The sequence below is a fragment of the Carassius gibelio genome, chromosome A7 (genome assembly GCF_023724105.1).
Source record: "Carassius gibelio isolate Cgi1373 ecotype wild population from Czech Republic chromosome A7, carGib1.2-hapl.c, whole genome shotgun sequence".
Classification (NCBI taxonomy): domain Eukaryota; kingdom Metazoa; phylum Chordata; class Actinopteri; order Cypriniformes; family Cyprinidae; genus Carassius; species Carassius gibelio.
Window position 1 is genome coordinate 41,876,311 of NC_068377.1, and position 27,231 is coordinate 41,903,541.

At 39.3% G+C, this 27,231-nt stretch overlaps 2 protein-coding genes across 9 annotated transcripts in view; both read right to left on the reverse strand.

The window, feature by feature from the left end:
- The window catches only part of LOC128017488 (butyrophilin subfamily 1 member A1-like), a 165,706-nt gene that overhangs the window by 122,723 nt on the left and 15,752 nt on the right, over positions 1-27,231 (reverse strand). The window contains exon 1 of one of the 2 annotated variants that reach the window (XM_052602912.1): positions 7,143-7,277. The exons of the other annotated variant lie outside the window; for it this stretch is intronic. Coding sequence (XP_052458872.1) covers positions 7,143-7,191 — 49 coding nt within the window. The 5' untranslated portion in view covers positions 7,192-7,277. Of the gene's footprint in view, positions 1-7,142; positions 7,278-27,231 lie in introns of those variants that run through there. 2 annotated transcript variants of the gene reach the window in all.
- LOC128017486 (butyrophilin subfamily 3 member A3-like) overlaps positions 1-27,231 on the reverse strand; it is a 179,973-nt gene that overhangs the window by 79,871 nt on the left and 72,871 nt on the right. The window lies entirely within an intron of this gene.

Below are 27,231 nucleotides of genomic sequence, written 5' to 3' on the forward strand. Positions count from 1 at the left end.
AAGTAATCTCTGGAGCACTCGTCTGACGTGTTGAACGTGTTCCTGGAGAGATGAAGAAAAAATCACTATGTCATCCAGGTAAACATATATAAACTGATCTACTATATCTCTTAACACGTCATTGACGAGTGCTTGGAAAACTCCTGGCGAGTTGGAGAGCCCGAACGGCATCACCAAATATTCAAAGTGCCCTCTAGGGGTGTTAAAGGTGGTTTTACATTCATCCCCCTTCCTCATGCGGACCAAATGATAAGCGTTACGTAAATCCAATTTTGTGAATACAGATGCTCCCTGTAACCTCACGAAAGCTGAAGACATCAACGGTAACAGATAGGTGCTCTTTATCGTGATGTTGTTCAGCTCTCGGTAGTCAATACAAGGTCACAGAGAACCATCCTTCTTACCCACAAAAAAGAATCCCGCCCCCGCTGGAGAAGAGGAAGGGTGGGTGAACCTCAATGCCAAAGAATCAGAAATGTATTTCTCCATGGCCTCCCTCTATGGAATAGAAAAAGAGTAAAGCCTACCTTTAGGTGGAAACTTACCTGGAACTAAAACTATAGCATAGTCATAGGGACGATGCGGAGGAAGAGAAGCAGCACGAGACTTAATGAACACCCCCTTTAGGTCCAAGTACTCTGCGGGCACGTTTGATAAGTCAAGGTGACTGTGTTGGAACCCCAATCCACTCGTGGATTATGTTTGATTAACCAGGGGTGACCCAAAACAATGGGAGCTACAGGGGAGTCCATGAGGTAAAAGGATATGGTTTCACTGTAGTTGCCTGAGGTTAGCAGAGCCATGGGTTCAGTGTAGTGGGTGACGTGTGGCAGTTCCTGGCCATTGAGTGCGGTGACATGGATGGGATGAGACACAGGAAGGACAGGAAGGTTCAAGCAAGGAGAGAGTCAATGAAATTACCTTCGGCCCCGGAGTCCAGAAGGGTGTGACAGTCGTGAGTGTGGTTCTCCCACCGCAGTTTCACCGGAAGGATTGTCGAAGATGTGGTTGAGGACTTCCCGGCGGAGATCGCACCCGATAGTAGCCCCAAACTTACTACCGGGCTGGCTCTTTTACCGGGCATGAATGGATGGAATGCTCCAAGCCACCGCAATATAAACATAGTTCTTGGGACCTCCGCCGCTCTCTCTCCCTCTGGGAAAGCCGAGCTCTACCCACCTGCATGAGTTTGTGATCGTAGACGGGACCGACCATGTTCTCTCGACTCGAGCGGCCCCTTTTCGGAGAGACTGTCTCTATATATATAATTATTTAATGTATAGTTTATTTTGTTGTATATATTTTTATAACTTATATGTTTATAAGTTTATTCAAATTAGAAAGATTATCTAAAATGTATTTTTTTTTTTAAATTCATTCAATATATTTATTTAAAAAGCATTTAACTCTATTATTATTATTATTATTATTATTTTATGAACAATAAAACCAAAAGCTGATATTTATTTGTGGTGTACCATTCATAAGTGTTGGTATCAGTATTGAAATCAATAATCTTTAATGTTCAATCAGTATTGTTTAATTTAGATTTATAAGTTATAATATTTATACAGTATGTTTTCTTACAAGTCATAATCTCAGGTTAACTGGGTTTTACATTAATTTATTATTTTGTGTGGGTTTGTGTCTTGTACTTCCACATTTTCACATATCCTACAAAATGACCCACAACTTTATCAGTTTATATGTGAAGAAATCCATTTGTTCATAAACTTCTCACAAAATGATTGTTTGACAAACTACTCTGCAAACTACTTCCTCTCACCACTGCTTTCTGATGGTTTGACAGTTATTTCGAGTCGCCCCTGTCATTTCACAGAATTTTACAAAGTTAAGCAAATGTAAAAAGTGTCAAGCAAGTGTCAATAAAGCCGTGACCGTTTAGGGAGGAGTGCACAGTCAGCAGGTTTGTGGTGTAGAGGCAGGCGAAAGTATAAACAAAACTTCAACTGCATAAACTGCTTCCACTACGAGGGAAAGTGGCAGCTGCACAGTGATTCAACAGATGTTTAGGCCTACTTGTTATCACTGCCACAATTTGTCACATCCCCCAGCAATAACATGCAGTAATGCTTTAAACACATTTAACAAGCTAGTTGATAAACAACAACAAAACAACAACAACCGATTAACTATCAAAACTGATTGTTGGTGCTCTTTTATTCTTTCATGTTAACTAAAGACAAATGAAGCTCTATGCGCTATTTTAACTAAAATCAATAAATACAACTGACCATGACTCCTCACCTGATCTTATTCCAGAAAAGACACTAAATGTAGGATGGAAGGGGAGGGATTGAACTAGTTGATGCACAAAATCAGCACCCTGATAAAGAGGTTCACTTGCAAAAAGTATTTTATGTATATTATGTATAAAATACAAAAATACTAATACTAAATGTATTTAAATACAAATTACATTTGTCTTTTTCCAAAGTTTTTAAAAAAAATTATTTTGTATTTCAAATATGTATTTCAAAAACATGCAGTATTAATTCCAAACTTTTGGGAATAAGACACTAACAGGATTACAGATTCAAAAATTTGTTATTTAAAGTATAACAGCTCATTTTTTTACAGATTTATCGGGAGTTTTTTTGCAGTCTTAAAATTAAATAGTATAATATCATATTATAAATCGGTTTATATTGGCTATTGGCCACCTTGCTCTTTATGATATCGGCATCAATATCATTTGTCAAAGAATCAATCAGGTGACAACTACAAAAAAAGCACTATTATCATAACAGTTTTCCAAATAACTTGAGTTTAACTCGGTATGCTTACTCAGTGTTTGATGCCATGATGTCAACATTTTCTGCAAATAATGACAAGTTGAGTCTGTTTCATGGGTGAGTTTTATATCAACAGTCCTCAATGATGATGAGTTTTATTATGCAGAAGAGGTTTGGCTGAACTATAGTTTAAAGAAGTGCAGCTCCTCAGAAAACAGACGACTCACCTGTGATTTTGAGAGTCATCTCTTCACTCCCATATGAATGTTCTCCACTCACATAACAGTGAAATAAACCTCCATCTTGTACTCTGAGTTTCTCCAGTCGTAGAGAGACATTTCCATCCTTCAGTCCACCAGACTGATCTGACCGCAGAGCCAGAGAGCTTCGGTTCCTGTATGATTCCTCCTGGACGTCCTGGATCTTCCCATGATTATAGAGGAGAACAGGGTTGTTAAACTGATCCTGACGGTACCAGCGGATCTCCAGAGCTTCAGCGTTCTCAGGAGGAGAGATCCAGCAGGGAAGAGTCACTGTGGATCCCACATGAGCCACTATAGGATCAGGAGGAACCACCACAGTCAACGACACTGAGAGAGAGAGAGAGAGAGAGAGAGAGAGAGAGAGAGAGAGAGAGAGAGACATACAAAGAGAGAGAGAGAGAGACAGAGAGAGAGAGAGACAGAGAGATAGAGAGAGAGACAGACAGAGACAGAGAGAGAGAGAGAGAGACAGACAGAGAGAGAGAGAGAGAGAGAGAGAGACAGAGAGATAGAGAGAGAGAGAGAGAGACAGAGAGAGAGAGACAGACAGAGAGAGAGAGAGAGAGAGAGAGACAGAGAGAGAGAGAGAGAGAGAGAGACAGAGAGATAGAGAGAGAGAGAGAGAGACAGACAGAGAGAGAGAGAGAGAGGCAAGAGATAGAGACAGAGAGAGAGAGGGAGACAGAGAGACTTTGACTTTAACAATCACTTTAATACAAAACTTAAAAAGTCTTACAAAAGTCCTTCCTTTTTCTTCTTCTATTCTAAACAATTATACAGACAATAAAGCTTCACAAGTTCACAATAAGGCTTCACAAAAAAAAAATAACAAAAAATTTAATTTCCATCGTAATCAACATCACAAATACATTGGTTCACACCCCATTTATATTTAAACGTTTCAATGTCATTAACCAATTTGTAAAAAGTGTACTCAATTTTTAATCGTGACCTTATTAACCCACTTAGGACAGACTCAACATCACAAGACTCATTACAATTCATTTTTTCTTTCCGTGACACCCATATAGCCATTTTAGCTTGTCCACATAAAAAGTTCATTAAGACATGGGCCTCTTTTTTACTCTTCTTATACTTCGGATCATATATGAAAACCATAGGTGAGAAAACTTCTCCCAAGGTCTGACACCACCCTTCTATTATTGGAACCAACTGTTGTAATCTAGTACAGTCTAAAAATAAATGAAAAACAGTTTCTGGTATCCCACAGAAAGGACATCCCTCCCTCACCTGTGGATCAAGACGTGCTCTGTGTCTGTTTGTAGCTAATATACCATGCACTAAACTCCACTGAAGATCTCCAGTTCGTTTCTCAATAGGAGGTTTGTACAAGGTCCTCCAGCTGCCCTTGGGGGAAGCACCTACTCCAAACACCTCTTGCCATTTAGACTCTTTTAACCTCATAAGAGCCTGAAAATGCAGTGTCTTGACACACAATGTGTCCAATGATTTTTTTATCCATTTAACTGAAAAGTCCCAACTGAGGTGTCTTAAAAGTTAATAGTCCACCCTCAGTTTCTTCCCAGCTTCCAGTCTCAGCTGCAATGTTTACTTCTGGGAAATCACATATATTCAGTTCTCCATTATACGTTTCTTAGGAGAGTCTGTAACTCTGTGGCAAAAACTCAACTATTCGAGTCAAAATTCTCTTTGCCACTCTAATAGATCTTATGTCCATTTTTTCAGCAAAAATCTCAGCTGATATCCGTTAACTTTCAGGTATTAAGTGTCCAATTTTAGTAATTTTTGCAGCCCACAGACTTTTCCTGAGTGATAGGTCTCTAAAAATGTCCAGATTGAATGCAGAGTTAAAAAGCAATGGTTCTTCTTTCTGCAACAAACTTTGTGCATTGCTTGACTCCCGAGAAAACTTAAAAAGTGTCCATGCTTTTAGGAGTGATCTGTAAAACGATGTTAATCCTGCAAGTTCCTACCTATTGTCACACCGGCCTCTGGTACACACCTGCACCTATTTCGGAATGATAGATTAAGTGACGTTTGCCCTAAAATTCCACGGGCACACGATGAAAAACTATCCTTAATTTAAGAAAAAAATAATGAGGGTAAAGGCAAAAAAAAAAAAAAAAAAGAAGGTAAGACGAAAAGAAAAGAAACATATAAGAGGGAGACAGATTTTTGCCCATACTCATCAACACCCATTACCAGTTCACAGCTATTGGTTTACTATTTTGCCTGTTAGATTTATGCATTTACGGATTACATAAATGCATAAATGTAAATGTGTAGATTACGGATTACTTTTGGATTATGCTGTTATTTGCAGTGCATTCAGGTTATACATTTCAGTATCTGTGTTCCCTGGGAATCAAACTCACAAACTTTTGTGCTGCTAACACAATGCGCTACCAATGAGCCACAGAAACACTGTTCCTTGTTTTTTTTAACTGTTTTGCCTGTGTTTGATCCTGCCTGTCTGATTACGCTTTTATACAAGCCTTGCATGTGAATCCTCTAGTCTGTTGTCATGTTCCCCACTGATCATTGAGTCCTACTTAAAGTTTAGTTCACTTTCAGGGTTTAAGGACCAAACTGGATATGCATTGAGTTAGTGCAAGATAAGCATTTGTGGTTAGAAAGTTATACATTTTTATTTATTTTAGTAAACTGCTGATGGTTTTGCTTGATAAGACCCTTACTCCTCGTCTGGGATCGTGTAGAGCCAGCACTTTGGACCTTCAATCCGTTGGTCTGTATTTGAAGTCCATTATATGGAAAAATAAAAAAGTCCTGGAATGTTTTCCACAAAAACCTTAATGTTTCTGTGAATGAAGATAAACACATCTTGGAAATCACCCTGGGGAAAGGGGTAGTTTTGGGATGAACAATGCGGGGGTTGAAGTGGGAACTGTTTTAGTGGAGTCCAGGGTCATTCTCTCTCATAAGGTTTATTTGTTTGTTTTATTTTTGTAAAAACATATTTTGTGCTATATCATCCACACATGCAAAGTTGGTTGATAGCATATCAGCAATAAAGTAATTGCCTAGTTAACAATTACTTGTTTACTTAGGATATATAATGTAGCCTGTATTATATTATTTAGTCACTTATAGGTTATAGTTTGACAATGTTCTATTTCAGCATACAGTAGGAAGTCAATCTAACTTAACATTTTGTATATTGTTGTTTATTATATTGATTTGCTATCTCTAAATATCTGAATGCCAGGTTTTTCCATCACTCATCAATAAAACTAATTTTACACATGGCTCTCGATTCTGACTTGTACTTGCTCTTGTGGAAATGTACCATAGTTCTTAACAGCATTTGTTATAATAAGGTTAACCTGTTAGTCATTACCAGGCCAATAATTATTTATTATTATAATTATTATTATTAATAATCTATGTAGCATTTGTTATGAAAACATAAATCTATAGGGGGAAATATATTCCCTTAACAGGGTATCTATTATACATTTTAAAATAGGTTCAACAAAAATACAACAGTAAGTAAGCCTTCAAAAAATTGATAAATTCTAGTAAAGGTGGTCACGAGTAGTTTAAAAATATTTTATGTTAAAGGTTCTGCTGTTGCAAGATTCTATGTTTCCATTAACAATTGTATAATTTTTTTTTGCGGGGGGGGGGGGGGGGGGCGGTGTACTTGCTATTTTTAAGTTTTTAAGATTTAAGTTATCCCCCAACTCCCCCTGGAATTGAACTAATAAATGTAATTTATTGTCTGTTTTCATAAACAAAAACTAAATTCTTCATTTGATCATTCACTTATTTAAAACATGCTTGAATTGTTTCTTGTTCGCCGGTCGTTTGCTCATTAGTTTTTTGTTCATATCACTGTTGACTTGCAGAAAGGTTGTTTTTAAGGAAGCATCTGCTTGTTTTTCTTTTGAGTTCGTGGTGATTCTATCATATTATCACCTTCTATATAGGCACAATCCATATATAATCTACGACAATTACAGAAATGTATCACTTATGTGAATTACTCAATAGGCCTAAATATGAATGTTTATCTCATCAGGTCTGTATGGAATATTTAAACATAAAACTGAAAAACATAAAAAAAAACATATTTTTCTGAAAAACATATTTAAACATAAAAATGAAAGCATGTTCTTACCTGAAGCCTCTATGAGGAGATTCAGTAAAACGATAATAATGAACACCATGGCTGTGAAAATGCAGATGGACTACAATAAAATAAACTCTGAGGGAGAATCTTCCGGAATGAAGCCCATATGAACTTCCCCTGGTGGTGGCCTGCAGCTGAACAGAAAGAAACCACTTCCTGTTGAAATAACGCTGGGTGTCACTTGCTGGTGGTACAATTTGTATGTGACAGCCATCTATTGCTCCAGCTACCAGATGGAAAGCTGGAGACCCTGCCCACTGGGCAAAACCTGATCCCACTGCCTCCAGGTCATCTGCTGTGGAGAAGGCTATCGGCCTCTTCAAAATCCAAATGAAAGATCTGCTTATTCTTGAGCCTCTGCTTATTCTATCTATCTAACTATGTGTGTTTGTGTGTATATTGTTTATAATATATACATTATGTATAATTTGTGTGTGTTTATACATACAGTATTATATATATATATATATATATATATATATATATATATATATATATATATATATATATATATATATATATATTAGGGCCGGGACCTTAACGGGTTAATTGAGATTAATTAATTACACAAAAAATTATGTGTTAATTAAGATTAATTAATTACACAAAAAAATGTCCGCATTTTTTATAATTTATTTTTGCACCGCAAAACATTTCTCAATGGATGAGTTTCGGCGGACCGATTATACTGGAGCACCAACAAGCGTTCATGACTTCAGACAACAACAAACCACAGTGAACATGAACTAAGAAGCAGACGAGACCGCTTTGATTGGCCTCTTGGAGGGGAAATTTTGTTATAAAAAATGAACTGATGGAAGCGTCGATAAGAGCATGGTTGTGTGCAAGCTATGCAACAGGGAATTTGCATATCACCGCAGCACATCGAGCCTCAAGTATCACCTCAATGCAAAACATATAGCAGCTAGCGTGTTTTCTAATAGTCAGGGTTTCCAATGTTCTGAATGTACTTGACAGTATTGTGTTTTACTTAAAAAACAGTTTACAGAAGGTTCCAGCACCTATAAGCTTCCTGAATTTCAGAAATGTACTATTTCTAAATATGCTATTGCTACACTTAATGGCAAAAATTGCACTGGTCTGCTAGACTTGGTTGAACAAAAATAAACAATATTTTGTTGCTTAGGTATTCAGTCATTATTCAGTGGTATACTATAAATCCATGTGAAAAAAAATTACTTCTCACTGTTCTCAGGTCAAATATTTATATGCGATTAAAATGCGATTAATTAATTACAAAGCCTCTAATTAATTACATTAATTTTTTTAATCGAGTCCCGACCCTAAGATATATATATATATATATATATATATATATATATATATATATATTCTTCTTTTTTTTATTTTTTTATTGAATTTTCTTTATGGCGCCACACATGGTTGCTTCAGTGCTTGGCTCTCCAGTGTTTGTACTGTTTTTGTTTGTTTTTCCAGGTTTTTGTTTAAAAAAACACGATCAGTTTCACCAGGGATGAACTGCTCAACATTTGGCAGAACACACCACAGGATATTTTTCCGGATTTCTATCATACAGACGTTTTTTACTGAACATTGTTATCGGAGGAGCGGCGGCGCTGATCAAGCGCTTCAGGACGCGCAGACGGGGAAAGCGAGCGGGAGTTCTCGTCAGATTCAGGAAGCACGGATTTCGAACGCCGTTGCCTAGCATCCATCTAGCAAACCTCCGCTCTCTACCCAACAAAACGGATGAACTCCTTCTGCTCTCTTGGACAAATAAGGATTTCTCACACTCTGCTGCTCTGTGTTTCATGGAAACCTGGCTGAATTACGCCATACTGGACAGCGCGCTCCATCTGCCGGACTTTCAGCTGTTCAGAGCGGATCGCGACGCAGAATCAACGGGGAAATCGCGGGGCGGTGGGACATGCTTTTACATCAATGAACGGTGGTGTACAGATGTAACTGTGTTAAAGAAGATGTGTTGTCCTGATCTAGAAATGCAGTTTGTCAACTGCAAGCCGTTCTATTCGCCGCGGGAGTTTCACTCGTTCATTCTGGTCAGTGTTTACATCCCTCCGCAAGCGCATGTGAGCTCAGCTTTACAAAAACTTGCTGATCAGATCACAGACACAGAACAACAACACCCGGTCTCTGTTTTAATCATTCTCGGGGACTTTAATAAAGCCAATCTCTCCCGTGAACTGCCAAAATACAGACAGCATGTTACATGTCCCACCAGAGACAGTAATATATTGGATCACTGTTACACCACAATAAAGAATGCATATCACTCCATAAGCAGCTTTGGGACGTTCTGATCACTGTCTCGTTCATCTTATACCGACCTACAAGAAGAAACTAAAATCTGCTAAATCCGTAGTAAAGACTGAAGAGATGGACTAATGAAGCAGAGCAGGATTTACAATCTTGTTTTGACATCACTGATTGGAGTGTTTTTGAAGCTGCTACCACCGATCTGGATGAACTCACAGAGACTGTAACATCCTATATTAGTTTCTGTGAGGATGTTTGCATTCCTACCAGGACTTATTTAACATTCAACAATGATACGCCATGGTTTACAGTAAAACTTAGAAATCTTCATCAGACCAAAGAGGATGCCTACAGAAATGGGGACAGGGTCTTGTACAATCAGGCCAGGAACACACTGAACAAAGAGATTAGAGCGGCTAAAAAGACCTACGCTAAAAAGTTGGAAGACCAGTTTACTTCCAACGACTCAACTTCAGTCTGGAAAGGGCTGAGAGCCATCACAAACTACAAGACACCATCCCCTTGCACTGAGGCTAATCAATGACTTGCTAACGACCTGAATGGGTTTTATTGTAAATTTGAAACCCCCATCACCCATTCTGACCATCTCCCTACACATCATTTAACACCTCCTACAATCCCCCTCTCCAACTACATAAGTACTACAGACCTGTGGCTCTAACGTCTGTCTTCATGAAGTCGTTTGAAAAACTGGTTCTGGCTTATCTGAAGGACATCACTGGACCCTTACTGGACCCCCTCCAGTTTGCTTACCGAGCAAACAGGTCCGTGGATGATGCAATCAACATGGGATTGCACTTCATCCTGCAACATCTGGACAAAACAGGGACTTATGTGAGGATCCTGTTTGTGGACTTTAGTTCGGCTTCCAACACCATCATCCCAACAGCCCTCCAGACCAAACAGACCCAGCTCTCTGTTCCTAGCTCTATCTGTCAGTGGATCACCAGCTTTCACACAGATAGGCAACAGTTAGTGAGACTGGGGCAATTCATGTCAAACAGCTGCTCCACCAACACTGGCGGCCCTCAGGGATGTGTTCTCTCCCCTCTGCTCTTCTCCCTGTACACCAACGACTGCACCTCTAAAGACCCCTCTGTCAAGCTCCTGTAGTTTGCAGATGGCACTACAGGATGGTGTTAAGTCTGCTTACAGACAAGAGGTTGAGCAGCTGGCTGTTTGGTGCAGTCTTAACAACCTGGAGCTGAACACGCTCAAAACAGTGGAGTCATTCAGATTCCTGGTAGAGTTGGGTCCGAGTCCACCTTTGTCGAGTACGAGTCAAGACCAAGTCCACAAACATTGAGTCCAAGTCCGAGTCCGAGTCCAAAAGGGGCCGAGTTGGACTCAAGTCCGAGTTCTTAAAGGTTGAGTCCGAGTCGAGTCCGCCCGAGTCCAGAAAGTAATTAAATTAAAAAAGATTATAAATTGGTATTGTACATTTTTACATTCTATTAATATTTTAACCTTTCAACCCATTAAACCAATGGCAATATAAAAATGTAATAAAAAAATACCACTGTTACATCTAGTCATTGCCATTGAACATTTTTATTTTATGTCAACAGAACTAGTTTCCTATCAAAAAAGTTTTCAAATGTTTTATTGTATTACAAGTGCATGAAAATACAAATGAACCTATTTTATTATTGTATCACACTATATTGTCCTCCAGTTAAAGCTGACATTTCATGTAATTTTTCAAGTATTTTGTTAAACATCGGAAAGTGTGATAAAACTATAAAAAAATATGTATATATATATATATATATATATATATATATATATATATATATATATATATATATATATATATACACGTTTTTTTTTTAAGATAGGGGCTACATGTTTCTAATCTGTATATTGTATATAATGTATAGGCCAAAGGGGTTTTCAGGGAAGTTGGACAATAATTAAGACTCTAAAGACTCCATGTTTAATATGAATAAGGGATGGTTTATGCAATATCTGTACTGTATTTATAGTTAATGATGACAGATTCACAAACTGAGTTTGTAGTAAACAAAACATGAACACGAGTAGAGCAGCTGATGATACTGAACTGCAGCATGTGCCGGTGTCCTGACATTTTATCATACCCTGTCAGATTTTCCTACCCGGGTTTTGAGCGATTCTCGTTCTCGAGTCAAGAACCGGTTGTATCAGTTTTCAGATCATCAGTAAACTGAACCGAAAACCGTTTCTTTCGGACGCGTCCGATTCGAGAACCGAGGAGCTGATGATACTGCGCATTCGTGATTAAGCATGAAGCCGAATGACTCACAGCGCGTCTGAACCGAACTGATTCTTTTGGTGATTGATTCTGAACTGATTTTGTGCTAATGTAATGAGTGCGGGTAAACCGAGGGCTTGAATGAAGGGCAATCTGACGAACCGTAAATTCATTTAATAACAAATACTTCGCAATGGATTATGTATCCGGTGAACTGTTTTTTTTTTTTTTCAACCGGTTTATTGAATCAAACCGTCCGAAAGAACCGGTTCGCGGAAAAGAATCGAACTTCCCATCACTAAACCACATTGATATCCAGTGAGTGGTGCGTGTGTTTCGTCTGCAAGCAGGAGACTTCTGCCTGCCGGTGTGGTGCAGTAAAATGACAGAAGGGGAGACGTTCATTAATTTATCATTTAAATTTTATGCTGGTTTTATTTTTACACATGACGTGGACTCGACTGTACTCGGAATATTTTCAGAGTCCAAAATGTTCAAGTCCGTGTCAAGTCCGAGTACAAATTCACGCGAGTCCGTGACAAGTCCGAGTTCATTCAAAATTGGTCTCGAGTCCGGACTCGAGTCCGAGTCCAAGTTCGAGTACCCCAACTCTAATTCCTGGGAACCACCATCTCTCAGGACCTGAACTGGGACATTCACATTGACTCCATTGTGAAAAAGGCCCAGCAAAGGTTGTACTTCCTTCGCCAGCTGAGGAAGTTTAACCTGCCACAGGAGCTGCTGAAACAGTTCTACTCCGCCATCATTGAGTCTGTCCTATGCACTTCTATAACTGGCTGGTTTGGTTCAGCTACAAAATCAGACATCAGAAGACTACAGAGAACTGTTCGGACTGCTGAAAGGATGATTGGTGCTCCCCTGCCCACCCTTCAAGAACTGTATACATCCAGAGTGAGGAAAAGGGCTCAGAAAATCACTCTGGACCCCTCACATCCAAGTTACCCCGTCTTTGAACTTTTGCCATCTGCCTCAGAGCCGCAAATACCAGAACAGTCAGACATAAGAACAGTTTCTTCCCCCATGCAATCTACCTCATGAATAGTTAAATGTTCCCCACTTATACTTATGCAATAAAAATGTGCAATATCCTTATGTGCTTTATTAATGGACAGTGGTATAAAAAGACTGAATTCGGTATACACTTTATTAATAAATTATAGACTACATGAAAGCAGATAAGCCCAGAAAAACATAAGTGTTTTCCTCCCATAAAGAATCAGAATCAAAATCAGAATGAGCTTTATTGCCAGGTATGTTCACGCATACAAGGAATTTGTTTTCATGACAGAAGCTCCGCAGTGCAACATAATGACAGCGACAGAACAAAAAAACACAATAAGGAATAGAAAATACTAAAAGATACAAATAGGTGGGTAAGGAATGACAATATACAAATTGACAAAGTATGGCAGGTATATTACAATGAGCAGTTATGTATATAAAGGTATATTATGTGCAAAAATATTTAAGTGTACGCTAAGTATGTGTGTTAGATAAATAAATGTATGTGTATATAAATATAAATAGTGTAGTGTGTTCCACAGTTATTTTCAAGTGTTCATTAGATGGATTGCCTGAGGGAAGAAACTGTGCCTGTGTCTGGTCGTTTTGGTGCTCAGTGCTCTGTAGCGTCGACCAGATGACAACAGTTCAGAGAGGGAGTGTTCTGGATGTGAGGGGTCCAGAGTGATTTTAACAGCCCTTTTTCTCACTCTGGATAAGTACAGTTCTTGAATAGAAGGGAGGGTTGTACCGATGATTCTCTCAGCAGTCCGGACTACCCTCTGTAGCCTTCTGTGGTCAGATTTAGAAGCTGAGCTAAACCAGACAGTTACTGAAGTGCAGAGGATGGATTCAATGATGGTGGAGATGCAGACGTGACGTTCAGTGAGACGAGTGCATGTTACAAAGTCATATTAATGACCTAATCCGAATGCCATATTTTCTGAGTCTCATATGCAGCAGCTCTTTTTCCCGTCTTCGCTTCCTCTTGAACCGTGTGATCAGCGCAGCCGCTCCACCGACAAGAATGCCCAGCAAAACATCAGAATAGTCGAAAACTGGTAATATATATCGGGAAATGTGTGTTGCCGAATGTCCAGCAATTCATCGCTGGTGAAAACGTGTCTTAATGAAGACTGTGATTTAAAAAAAAGACCAAATATGCGATAGAATTTATTTAAAAAAATGCGCTTAACGAGGCATAATAAAAGAAAAAAATATATATGGTATTAAAAATATAGACTACTACAGGCAAGCAACACTGTAATCAATTAAGCCAATGGTTTTGTACCCCCCTAGGGCATTTAGGCAAGACAAGGCAAGTTTATTTAAATAGCACATTTCATACAAAATTTATCCTTTATTTAGCCAGGAAAAAAAATCCCCTTGAGATATAATAATCTCTCCTTCCAGGGAAACCTGGTCAAAAACGGCAGCACACATATAGTTTCAGACACATAATTAATTAAAACACAAACAATCCAACAAATCAAAAATAGATCGAAGTTCAAGAAAAACATTTACAAGACTCTTTAAATGTAGAATACAGAATAAATTTAAAAGTGCTCAAAGATGGCAAAGACTCTAATTTCAATACATTTTGTAGGTTGTTCCAAACCCTAGGGGCATAAAAAGAAAAAGCATGCTTTCCAAATTCAGTGAAAACTCTTGGGACTTTTAAACAAAGATGTAGCTGCGATCTGGTACCATAACCATTATTATAAAAAGTTAAAAATTTTGTAATGTATGATGGTAATTTACCAAGGAGTGCCTTTGCAATAAATACATACATGTGTAAATTTCTCCTATGATACAAAGAGGACCATGATAAAGATTCATACAAAATACAATGATGCGTACGGTATTCTGCACCACATACAAAATGTAATGCTGCATGATAGACAGAGTCCAATTTTCTTAGTACAGAGGAAGCTGCATGCATGTAAACAAGATCACCATAGTCAATTATTGTAAAAAAAGTACTCTCAACCAGTTTCTTTCGGGCCTCATAGGGAAAACAATTTTTAAAACGATAGAAAAACCCTAGTTTTGATTTAAGCTTCTTCCGCAATTGATCAATGTGAACATTAAATGCTAATTTTTCATCTAGCCATATACCTAAATATTTATAGGAACCGACTCTTTCAATTTCTGAACCACATAAAGTTGATATTGTTATGTCTGTATCCTTATGGTGAGTGCGGTTAAAAATCATATATTTTGTCTTCTTTGAATTTAAAACTAATTTTAATTTATCCAACGTATATTGTATAGTATTAAATGCTTTTTGTAAATTCATCAGAGCTTGATTTATAGGTGCTGCTGCTGTATAAATAATTGAGTCATCAGCATATAGATGCACATTAGCAGAATCTACTCCTGAATCCAAATCATTTATAAAAATAGAAAATAGGATAGGAGATAAAATAGATCCTTGTGGAACTCCTTTTTTAACTTGAAGAAAAGGAGAATTATAATTTTCTATATTCACACATTGAGTTCGTTCTGATAGATAATTATCAAACCATTTCATAGCAGCTTCACTAATACCTATAGATCTAAGTTTCTGTAATAATAAATTATGATCAACAGAGTCGAAGTCTTTTGAAAGGTCGACAAATAATGCGGCACAGGACTTTTTACCATCTAAAGAGTTTATAAGGTCATTTGAAACTAATAAAGCTGCAGTTAGGGTACTATGACCTGCTCTAAAGCCTGACTGGTAATCGTTAAGAACATTATTATCTGTTAAAAATTGTTTTAATTGATCGTTTAGCAATGATATCAAAATAATTTAGCTAAGACTGGTAATCTAGAAATAGGACGGTAGTTGTTAGGATCTGAAGGATCTCCACTTTTAAATAAGGGAATAACTGTTGCCGACTTCCACGCTCTCTGAATAATATTTGAAATTAAACTTAAATTAAAAATAGAAGCAATTGGCTCTGCTAAAATACCAGCAGCTATTTTTAAAAAATAAGGCTCAATTTTATCCACCCCTGCAGATTTTTTGACATCGAGTTTCACTAAAGCATTATAAACCTGGGATGTTGTAATAGGAGAGAAATTAAACACCTGCCTGGGACAATGTTTATCAGAGACAACTAATTCTGTAGAGACACCTAAATCAGACTCATAACTTGAGCCTGCAGTAAAAAAATTATTAAAAGATTCAGCAATATTCGCTCTACCTCTAACAATATTTTGATTAACAATTAAGTGATCTGGAATTTTAATTGATAAACTCGTTCCTGAAGTAGATTTTACTAGCTTCCAGAATTTAGTAGGATTATTTAAATTATTTTAATTTACATGAATTTCTTAATGCTCTATAAGAACTCCAATCTAATAGATCATTTGATTTTTTTGCCTTCACCCAAGCAGCATTTCTCTGTCTGATAAGTGTAGAGAGAGTATCATTAAACCAGGGGTTGTCTTTGCCACTTATCCTTAAACGTTTAAGTGGAGCATGCTTGTCACATATTGTTAGAAAAACCTTTTTAAAATAATCCCAAGCTAGGTTGATATCTGGCATATATGAAATAACACCTAAATCAATATTATATAAATCATGCATAAAAGCCTGTTAATTAAAATGTTTAAATATTCTTTTGTAAATAAAACGTGGAGGCATCTTTGAAGTCTTACAGTTTCTCACACATGCAACAGCACAATGATCACTTATGTCATTACAAAAAACACCAACTGCAGTAAACTTATGGGATGCATTTGTTAAAATTAAGTTACCCAGGTCCTTTTGATTGACTCGAGTTACTGAAGTAATCAGTTGAACTAGGCAGAGAGAATCACAAATCTCTTTAAATGGGTCTGACGATGGCGAAAGCCAGTCCCAATTAAAATCGGCAAGTATTATAAGTTCATGTTTGTTCCATTCAGAGAAAGACAATGGTACAATGCTAATTCAAAGTGCTTTAAATAAAAAAAAGTAAAATAATAATGAAGAAAAATAATAACAAGAATAAAAAAAGCAATTTTAAAACTAAATTATTTAAAAATGTTCTTTTTTTAAATGAATTTAAAACAGTTAGAAATTATTTTACAAAAAAAAAAAAAAAAAAAAACAGAAAATATAGTGCAATCAGTTCGGACATTGCACAGTGCTCATTCAATAAATGCACAGCTAAACGGGATGAGTTTTGAGTCTAGATTTAAATGTGACTAGTGTTGTAGCACATCTGATCTCTTCTGGAAGCTGATTCCAACTGAGGGCGGCATAGTAACTAAAGGCGGACTCCCCTTGTTTTGTGTGAACCCTTGGTATTTCTAACTGACTCGATCCTAATGATCTGAGTGCTCTGTTAGGTTTATATTCAGTGAACATATCTGCAATATATTTCGGTCCTAGGTCATTTGAGTAAAAGTACTTTAAAATCAATCCTAAATGTAACTGGAAGCCAGTGTAAGGACCTGAGGACTGGTGTGATATGCTCAGATCTTCTGGTTCTGGATGAGCTGCAGCTGTCTAATGGTCTTTTTGGGAAGGCCGGTGAGGAGACCATTACAATAGTCCACCCTGCTGGTGATAAAGGCATGAACAAGTTTCTCCAAGTCTTGACTGGAAACAAAACATCTAATTCTTGCAATGTTTTTTAAACGATAGTATGCTGATTTAGTTACTGCTTTGACATGACTACTGAAACTAAGGTCTGTCTCCAGAATCACACCAAGATTGCTGACTTGATTTTTAGTTGTTTGACCCCTAGAGTCAAGGTATGCATTCACCTTGAACACTTCATCTTTGTTTCCAAATGCAATGACTTCAGTTTTTACGCTGTTTAACTCAAGATAGTTCTGGCACATCCAACTATTAATTTTGTTTTTAATTTAGCCACAGCACCTTTGCAAAAGATTTCATCTGATATTTGACCAATGTTGCTCCATCAAATATACAGAAAAAAGAAATACAAATATTTTTAAACATCAATTTTTGGACCCCCCAAAAAAATGTGACTTACAAATGTGACAAATTTTTCATTAGAGCCAAATATATAGATTAGTATAGATTAGTACACAAAAATCAAATGCACAAAAGTATAACAGCAGTTCTAGTAGGTTCCTCTGTTTATGGTGGTGTTTTAGTTAAGTGCTTGAGAAGAGATGTTAGACCAGATGAAGGTTGTAACAGAGAGGATGAAGTAACGCTTTAATATCTACTGAGAACTGTACAAATAATTGACCTCATCAACTGTGTTTACAGACACAAGATAAATGAACTTATGTCTGGACTTAACTCAAACTTGTCCTCATTCAGTAGAATGTGTTAAACTGAATAGACTTATCTTCTATTAGTGTCATTTTACATTTCACAAACTGAATAGAAATTATGTGAATTCAGTAGAAATGCTTGATCATTCTAGAACTAAGACACTATGTTTTCTTTTAGTCGTCTTGTGTTTGTTCGACTCTGATGTGTAACGATGATATGATCAGGTCATTAGAGAGAATGGTTTCTGTGTAGGTGTCTGTTTCTGATTAAACTGCATTAGTCAGTCAGGCGTCTGAGCTGTTGTTACTCAGTAAAGGACTGGGTTCATCTGGTTCTGCAGGTTCTGGAAGATCCAGTATTTTAAGCGAGCTCGTATCACCTGCTCCAGGATTGAAGAGAGGAACGAGTGATCCAGAGAATCTGCTGCTGATGGTCAGGAGATGTTTTCTCTCTGTGACGTTGTAAAATGAGAGCTGACCGTGATCATAATCTAACAGAACTCCCAGTCGTTCAGGTCTCGGTGTCAGAGAGAGTTTAACTGGTGGATCAGTGTTGGTGTAAAAGCCACGAGGACCGTCTGAACACAAGAACCAGAAACCCCTTGATGGAGTTAAAGCAGAACTGTCTTTTGAACGAAAGTTTCCATGTTTCACCACACCAATTATCCAGAAGTTTTTGGGAGGTGTATTTGCTTGTTTCAGCTCTACTTCCCAATAGTGACGACCAGAGGAGAATATTTGGGCTCCGTAAGCACATAATTCATATGGAAATCCCTCTCCAGTGGGTTTATATTCATCACTGATTTTACAGTTATCAGAAACCATCAGATCTGGATGTGAACGCTCACGGTCGATAGTGATCTCAACTGTGAGAAAAAAAAAAAAAGTTTTCCCTCCTAGTTTTACGTGTATAAGATTATATTAACACATATCTTCATATGTAACTGAAATGATGGCTTACCTGCATGTTTCCTCAGTTCTTCTATATTTGCGTCTCCCACAACTAAAATGAGAACAGACAATTTTAGAGAAAGACAACTACAGCTGTAACTGAGAACATACACTGATCTGACACAATATTAAAACCCCTGACAGGTGAAGTGAATAACACTGGTTATATTTTTTGACAAGGGCTAAATGGTGATGGCCAGATGACTGGTGATACTAATGGCCAGAGAGTATCTTGGGCTGTTCCTGGTATGCAGTGGTTTGATCCTACCAAAAGAGTTACAAGGAAAGACGACCAGTGAACCAGAGTCAGGGTCATGGGTGTACAACTGATCCATGATCCACACACACACACGGAGCAGTGGGCATCATTTATGCTGCGGTTCAGTGTCTTGCTCAAGGACACCTAAGTCGTGGTATTACAGGCCCAAGACTCAAACCCACAACCTTAGGGTTAGGAGTCATACTCTATAACCACTAGACCATTTTAAAATAAATATGGTGGGTCCCACTTTATATTAGGTGGCCTTAACTACTTTGTACTAACATAAAAAAATAAGTACAATGTACTTAATGTGTTCATATTGTATTGTAAAACACTTTTGCTGCTATTGAGGTGGGATAGGGGTAAGGTTAGGGAGAGGGTTGGAGGTATGGGTAAGGGTGGGTTAAGGTGTAAAGTATGGGTCAACAGTGTAATTATAAATGTAATTACAGAAATTACAAACAGATGTAATTACATGTAGTTTTTTTATTTATATAAATACAATGTAAAAACATGTATGTACACAATAAGTACATTGTACTAAATTATTAATTAAAATGTAAGTACACAGTAGTTAAGGCCACTTAAAATAAAGTGGGTCCATATGGTGGGTTAACAAGATGAATTTGGAAGTGAGGGTTTACAGATCACAATGCAAGCGGGAGAAGCCTCATTACGGTTTGTCAGAGTAAGATTCAATTAATTTACATTCAACCAGTTTAATATGGAGATGCACTGAAGTGTAGACCTTTGGCATAAATGATGTGTGTGTTCATGATTTGTGTGTGTTCACTGCTGTGTGTGTGTTCAGTGTGTGTGTGTGTGCACTTTGAATGGGTAAAATGCAGAACACAAATTCTGAGTATGGGTCACAATACTTGGCTGAATGTCACTTTCACTTTCACTTTCTTTGTGTTTTTGATCTACACTGTACAAGACATGAGAAGAGCTAACTATTTAGGTCCGTATGTTACCATAGACTCACTCATTTTAATGTAACAGAGTTTTAGCCATTATTCCATCGCCCATCCTCTCATGATACCTGGAAACAGTGTTATAAGGACCACAGGCACATTATTTTTGAGAACTTCTCATCTTCCAATGTTTCTCTATGTCGCTGAAACCTAAAGATGTCTGAGATCCAGTCCTTGCACAACTGATACTCAACTGCCATTGGCTCATCTGCATTCGAGGGGAGGGGCTTACCGATAGGTCAACTGAGCAACTAATCCCATGGAGACCCCACTAAAGCCCTGCTTGGGCCTAAAATGATTAGAGCATTTTTTGTTTGTTATATTCAAGTTTTTGTTATTAAAGTGACGACCAAGTGGCCAGAGGATAATTTAGCCTCTCAAATCTACGCTTGACTTGCATACAATAAAATACATAGAAATAAAACACTTGTTAATTTACACAATGTTAATTTATACCTTTATCAATGGCGTTTAAAAGCAAATGGGCTATACAATCTAAATCAATAAAGCAAAAAAAAAAAAAAATCAGGATATCACCACAGGATGTAGTTATTCTTATTTGCAAGATTTTCTAACAGATTAATGACCAAGGCCAATCCCAAATGAAAAACATACTTATGCATGACATGGAGGCACCAGTGTGATTACTGGTATTTTCCCCTGAAAACAGTGAAACAATTTAAAATATGCCTTAATTTTTACTCAGATAAGGGTAATATATAACTCTTCACCTTGTTAAGGGTTTACTTTTATTAAAATATATTCACAATAACAAAACACTGTGCTTTTGTAAGTTAGAGGAAACAATTAGGATATGCTTTCTGCCATCTCAGTCTCTGTGAACTGGAGCTTGTCACAAAAATGAACTGAAACAAAGCGTATATTGTCCTTGCCTCACTGACATGAGAATTATATCTACAGATATATTGAAATATCTACTTTGAAATGAACCAAACCAAAAATAAATATTCTCTGATTATGTAATCTGTATGAAAGTTGTTTCACTGTACTGTGGAGATGGTGTGATAGTTTCATCAACTCCATCTTTGCAGCTGTCATTGACTCAGAAAACACTTGTTTATAAATAAATAATACAAATATCTCCTCATTTCCCCCCCTGACACATTCATAGTTTCCTGTGGCTCAGAGCATTGCGTTAGCAGCGCAAAAGGTTGTGGGTTCAGATCCCAGGGAACACATGTTTGGTAAAGGATTTTAGCCTGATTGCACTGTACGTCGCTCTGGATAAAAGTGTCTGCTTAATGCATAAATATAATGTCATAGTCATTACAGTGCTCATGGCAAAGCTCATTCAGGTTTAAATTCAAGAAAATAAATTAATATAAATGTGTGATTAGTCAGTTTAAATTAACAAGTACCAGTTGACTATTCTTTAGTCGGGGGCAGCCCTAGTTTTAACCCAGTCATCCTTTCTTTTATAACTCTTCCAGCTGAGCTGAAGCCATGCTCGCTGCTGGTGGTGTGGACTCTAAACACTGTGTTAGACAGTCTTGACAGTCATCGTAGCATGGACTCATTATTTCCACCAACACAGCTCATCTTTTCCATTACCTTAACTGACAGATGTCTAATATATAAAAAGGAGAAGCTTAAAACAGGCCATATGCCCAGCCCATCTGAGATTCGGCCCGGAATAAGATACACAAGGCTCTAGGCCCCATCTCACAACTTTGAAGATCTGCTGCTGAAGTGTAAGTGCCAGAGACCAAAGGACATGTTCAGATGTTATGTGAAGCGCTTGCATTGATGCTTCAGAGCTGTTTTGGCAGGATGGGGGGGATCTACACAATGTTAAACAGGTGCTATTGATATCATGCCTGATCAGTGTACAATGAGCATAAATAGTGTATGCATTTCCCAATCCATTATAATAGACATTTATAAGAAATTGTCTATAATACTTTGTAAAATAAACAGTGACACGTTAAAAATCTGGGATACAAACTTATATATATTATCTATGTCACGGTTTTTGGTAAGGGAGGAACTCAGGTGCAGACAGGGATTCTCAAACAAAGGGTTTATTACAAAAAGGGGAAAACAAAACCCACGAGGGGGAAAACACGGAGCAAGGTAAAGACTAAATAACAAAAACAGGACTGGACTAACAAGATAAACAAGAACTCTAAATACTAGCTATAAACAAACACTCACGGTAATACAAACACTTCTTAAGGAACAATCACAGAGTGGAACAATCACAGGTACAATGAACCGACGCAAGACAGAGCACACTAGGAGATCTAAATAGGGGGAACAATCAAGACACGACAGGTGGCACAGATGGGACAATCAAGACACGACTAGGTTAACAAGGGGGGCGGGGCAAGGGAACGACAACACAAGCACATGGCCCAAAGACAAGGCCATGCGCTTGTACACAAAACATGGGTCTGTCATGATCCTGCCTCAAGACTAGGAAAAATCAAGGACACGAGGGCAGAATCATGACAGAACCCCTCCCTTAAGGAGCGGCTTCCAGACGCTCCTCAAGGGAACATCAAACACGGGACACGACTGACATGACAGACTGGGACACAGACACAAACCAACAGGACATGACAAATAATAACAATGGCAAACATGAATACACAACAACAGGGTTGGGGTGACAAATCAAAAAAAACCAACAGGGAAGGGGAGGGGGCGGGACCACAAAGTTCAAGGGGGACAGACCAGGGCGGGTGGGAGGGGTAGGAATCTTAGAAGGACAGGACGAAGGCTGACGACGGGGGGTACGGGCAGGTCTGGGTGGTGAGGGGCGGGGAGGGTTCTCGGGATAACTGACAGGAGCAGACACAGGACGCGGGGCAACACTTACGGGACGCGGGGCAACATCAACAGGACGAGGGGCGACAACATCTACAGGGCACGGGGAGACAACATCTACAGGGCACGGGGAGACGACAGGACACGGGGATACAACATCTACTGGACACGGGGATACAACATCTACTGGACACGGGGCCACATCAACGGGACACGGGGCCACATCAACGGGACACGGGGCCACATCAACGGGACACGGGGCCACATCAACGGGACACGGGGCCACATCAACAGGACACGGGGAGACAACGGCTGGACACTTAGGACTTCTGGGGACAGGGTCAGGGGACAAAACAGGACTGACGGGGACTTCTAAAATTTGGACAAGACGGGACAAATAATCAGAAAAAGCTTTAGCAGCTAGGATAATAGGCAGCTCCTTATGGGATGAGACCGACTGTACAAGAGTCTTTGCTGCAGAGTCGGCCGCGGCTCTCTCCTCCGCTCTCACGACTGCAGCTCTCTTCTTTAGCGGCTCGGGCACGCTCACTGTTGCTGGCTCGGGCACGCTCACCGCTGCTGGCTCGGGCACGCCCACCGCTGCTGGCTCGGGCACGCCCACCGCTGCTGGCTCGGGCACGCCCACCGCTGCTGGCTCGGGCACGCCCACCGCTGCTGGCTCGGGCACGCCAGCTCTCTCCGCTGCTGGCACGGGCACGCCAGCGCTCACCGCTGCTGGCACGGGCACGCCAGCTCTCTCCGCTGCTGGCACGGGCACGCCAGCTCTCTCCGCTGCTGGCACGGGCACGCCAGCTCTCTCCGCTGCTGGCACGGGCACGCCAGCGCTCACCGCTGCTGGCTCAGGCACGCTCACCACTGCTGACTCGGGAGGAGACAGGGTCACAGGACCGGCAGGCCCCTTCTTCTTCCTCTTCCTCCTCGGGCGCGGTGCAGAGGCTACAGCTGGGTCAGAGGCGGGTTGGGGGAGTTTGGTCTCGGACAGGGCAGACTCGGACGCCGAAGACTCTGAAGCCGACTCCCATGAAAACCGTCTCCCTCGTTTCATGGGGAGACTGCTGGCTGAGGAGGGCACCTCAGGACTCTGGGAGGGGCTTGCCTGACCCCCCAGGGTTGCCACGGCCAGGACACGACCCTCCGGGATCGCCGGCAGCTGGGTAGGTGGGGACCTCTGGGGCTCCTCCTCTCGCCCGCTCACTCCGGAACGACCTCCCCTGGTCCCCCGGAACACCACAAGGCGAGAGCCCTCAAAACAATCTCGCTGGCTGGCTGATGCCATCCAGCATTGCCTCCTGTCTGCTGAGTTCCTTGGTGGTCGGTTCATTCTGTCACGGTTTTTGGTAAGGGAGGAACTCAGGTGCAGACAGGGATTCTCAAACAAAGGGTTTATTACAAAAAGGGGAAAACAAAACCCACGAGGGGGAAAACACGGAGCAAGGTAAAGACTAAATAACAAAAACAGGACTGGACTAACAAGATAAACAAGAACTCTAAATACTAGCTATAAACAAACACTCACGGTAATACAAACACTTCTTAAGGAACAATCACAGAGTGGAACAATCACAGGTACAATGAACCGACGCAAGACAGAGCACACTAGGAGATCTAAATAGGGGGAACAATCAAGACACGACAGGTGGCACAGATGGGACAATCAAGACACAACTAGGTTAACAAGGGGGGCGGGGCAAGGGAACGACAACACAAGCACATGGCCCAAAGACAAGGCCATGCGCTTGTACACAAAACATGGGTCTGTCATGATCCTGCCTCAAGACTAGGAAAAATCAAGGACACGAGGGCAGAATCATGACAATCTATGCTTCTATATATAAAAATTTTTAATTTTAAAACAAGAAAAATGATATGAAATACAATGCAATCTTTGTACAGATTATCTTTTTTTTCCTTCCATTAAAGCACAAGATGCTCTTCAATAAATGTATTTATGGAAGATGATGTGAAATTGGGAATAATAATAAAAAAATACAAAACAGAGATATTTTCACTGGTGCACTCAGACTTCACTGCTCTGTGATATAAAAGCAAACCAAGCTACGGTGCTGATTCATTTTTAATGTGTTTGTGGTTAGTAACAATTACTGGTTGACCTCAGCAAATACAGTCACAAGAACAAACAACTTCTCCAAATACCTCTGTTTTCCAGTTCCTTCATAGTTTTCTCCTCATGACCTAAATTGACAGAAAATATCGTTGAAGAGGTTAATTATCAATCTACTCTACAAATACTCCAAGGACTTTGAACTGCAAAACAATAAAAAAAATTACACTTAACCCGTTCAGACAGAGAGACAGATTTTCATTCATATATTCACTTATATTGCCATGAATGTGTAACAAACTATCCATTGGGTTCAATTTTTTTTGGCTCGGGGTCACATTTCAGATCTGAGGTTGACATTACACATTATGAGAGTCCAACTCATTTGTGTAAAAGTATTTTGTTAGTTTATTCTATCAATCCAGTAAACAGTATCAATCCGTTTTTTGTGTATTAGTTGCGAAAAAACACTAATTTCTTCCAGATCAGGTGACATACAGATAAGATTGGTTTGAAACAATGTGCCTTTATCACGTAACTCATTCATCAGTGATTGTTTTGGTTATGAATTCTACAGTCACAAACGCAGGATGATTTCCATCATACCTGCCATGTGATTTGGTGTTACACTGTTATGTACTCTGTTCATTTCTGTGTTTAATCACTTTATTTTATGCATATGTATCATGGATTATGTGAAAAACTGTACCTTTTAGTTTCCCTCTGTATTTGCAGAGAATCAGCCCAATCAAGCCCAGAATAACACAAATGAGAAGGATGAGGAAAAGAGTCATCCATGGACCTGATGAATCTGAGAAATAGAAACCAGATGAATCTAAACACCTTCAAAAAATATGAATCATTTACAGTAATCTGAAGTAGAAAAATTGTTGTTAACATTCACAACACTTTTTGCATTTGAAAGAAGACAATCGTACATAATAATGTAATGGATGTGATTTGCATGGTGAAACATCTCTCTATAAAGGGTAGTTGATAAATAAGGGGGACTGGGATATAAAAACTGAAGTTAAGTTTACAGGAAAAACATTTGCACATGAAAAACGTTCACAGGGATAAAGTTCAAGCAAGCTTGTTCACTTTGTATGTGATAACTACAAATATTCTTGTTTGAGGCTCAAGTGTAAGTGAAAATGTTCACTAACCTGAATAGATGGCTTGTATGTGAATACTACTTTCCTTCAACTCTCCAGGTCTGAGAGAGACTGAACATGAGACCAGTTTAGCGTCTGAGAGAGAGACGGCCGTCCAGCTGTGGACAGAGATCATCTCATCTTCTCCACGAGTGTGAGACGTTCCTCCAGGACGGAGAACCCTTCCTTCATCTGATGTCCATGAGACACTGGGCTCTGGATACCAGCCACTGGACCTGCAGCTGATGTTCACACGACCATCATCTAGAGACTCTGGAGACAGGACAGGAGCGGATCCTAAAGCTGATGAGAGGAGAGACAGATGCTCAGATCTTAGTAGTAGTAGCCCTTTATTATCACTAGTCACAAGTAACAGTGAAATTAGCCATAAACCTGTCCATACATACATACGTACAATATGACAAGGGGGTAGACAGGACAGGAAGACAGGCAATTGAGGAAGAAATATAGCATAACATTAGGAAAGTGAGGAGAAAAAAAAAAACATTCTCTGTGACTTTAATAAAGCCAATCTATCCTGTGAACACCAAAAATATATAGCCGGTGACAGTAATATACTGGACCACTGTTACACCACAATTAACTGATTTTGCATTACAAGCCTGTTTCGACTCCACTGATTAAAGTGTTTTTGAAGCTGCTGCCACTGATCAGGACGAGCCCACAGATTATGTAGTGCCTTCCTATCAGGACTTGTTTAACATACATGCATGGTTCACAGCAAAACTCAGCTTCGTCAGGCCAAAGACGATTCCTACATGAGTGGAGACAGGGTCTTGCACAATGAGGCCAGGAACACACTGATTAAGGAGATCAGAGTGGCTAAGAAGAGCTATGCAAAAAAATCTGGAAAACCAGTTTTCAACCAACGACCCTGCTTCAGTGTGGAAAGGCATGAAAGACATTACAAATGTGGAGACCTGATGGGGTTTTACTGCAGGTTTGAGACTCCCAGTTTCACACCCATTCTGACCATCTCTCTACATAGCCATCAGTTGATCCACCATCATCCCTATCGCACAGAAACCCCAAATCAAAGGACTTCAATTTAAATTTAGGTGAGCTTTTTTGGCATGACAA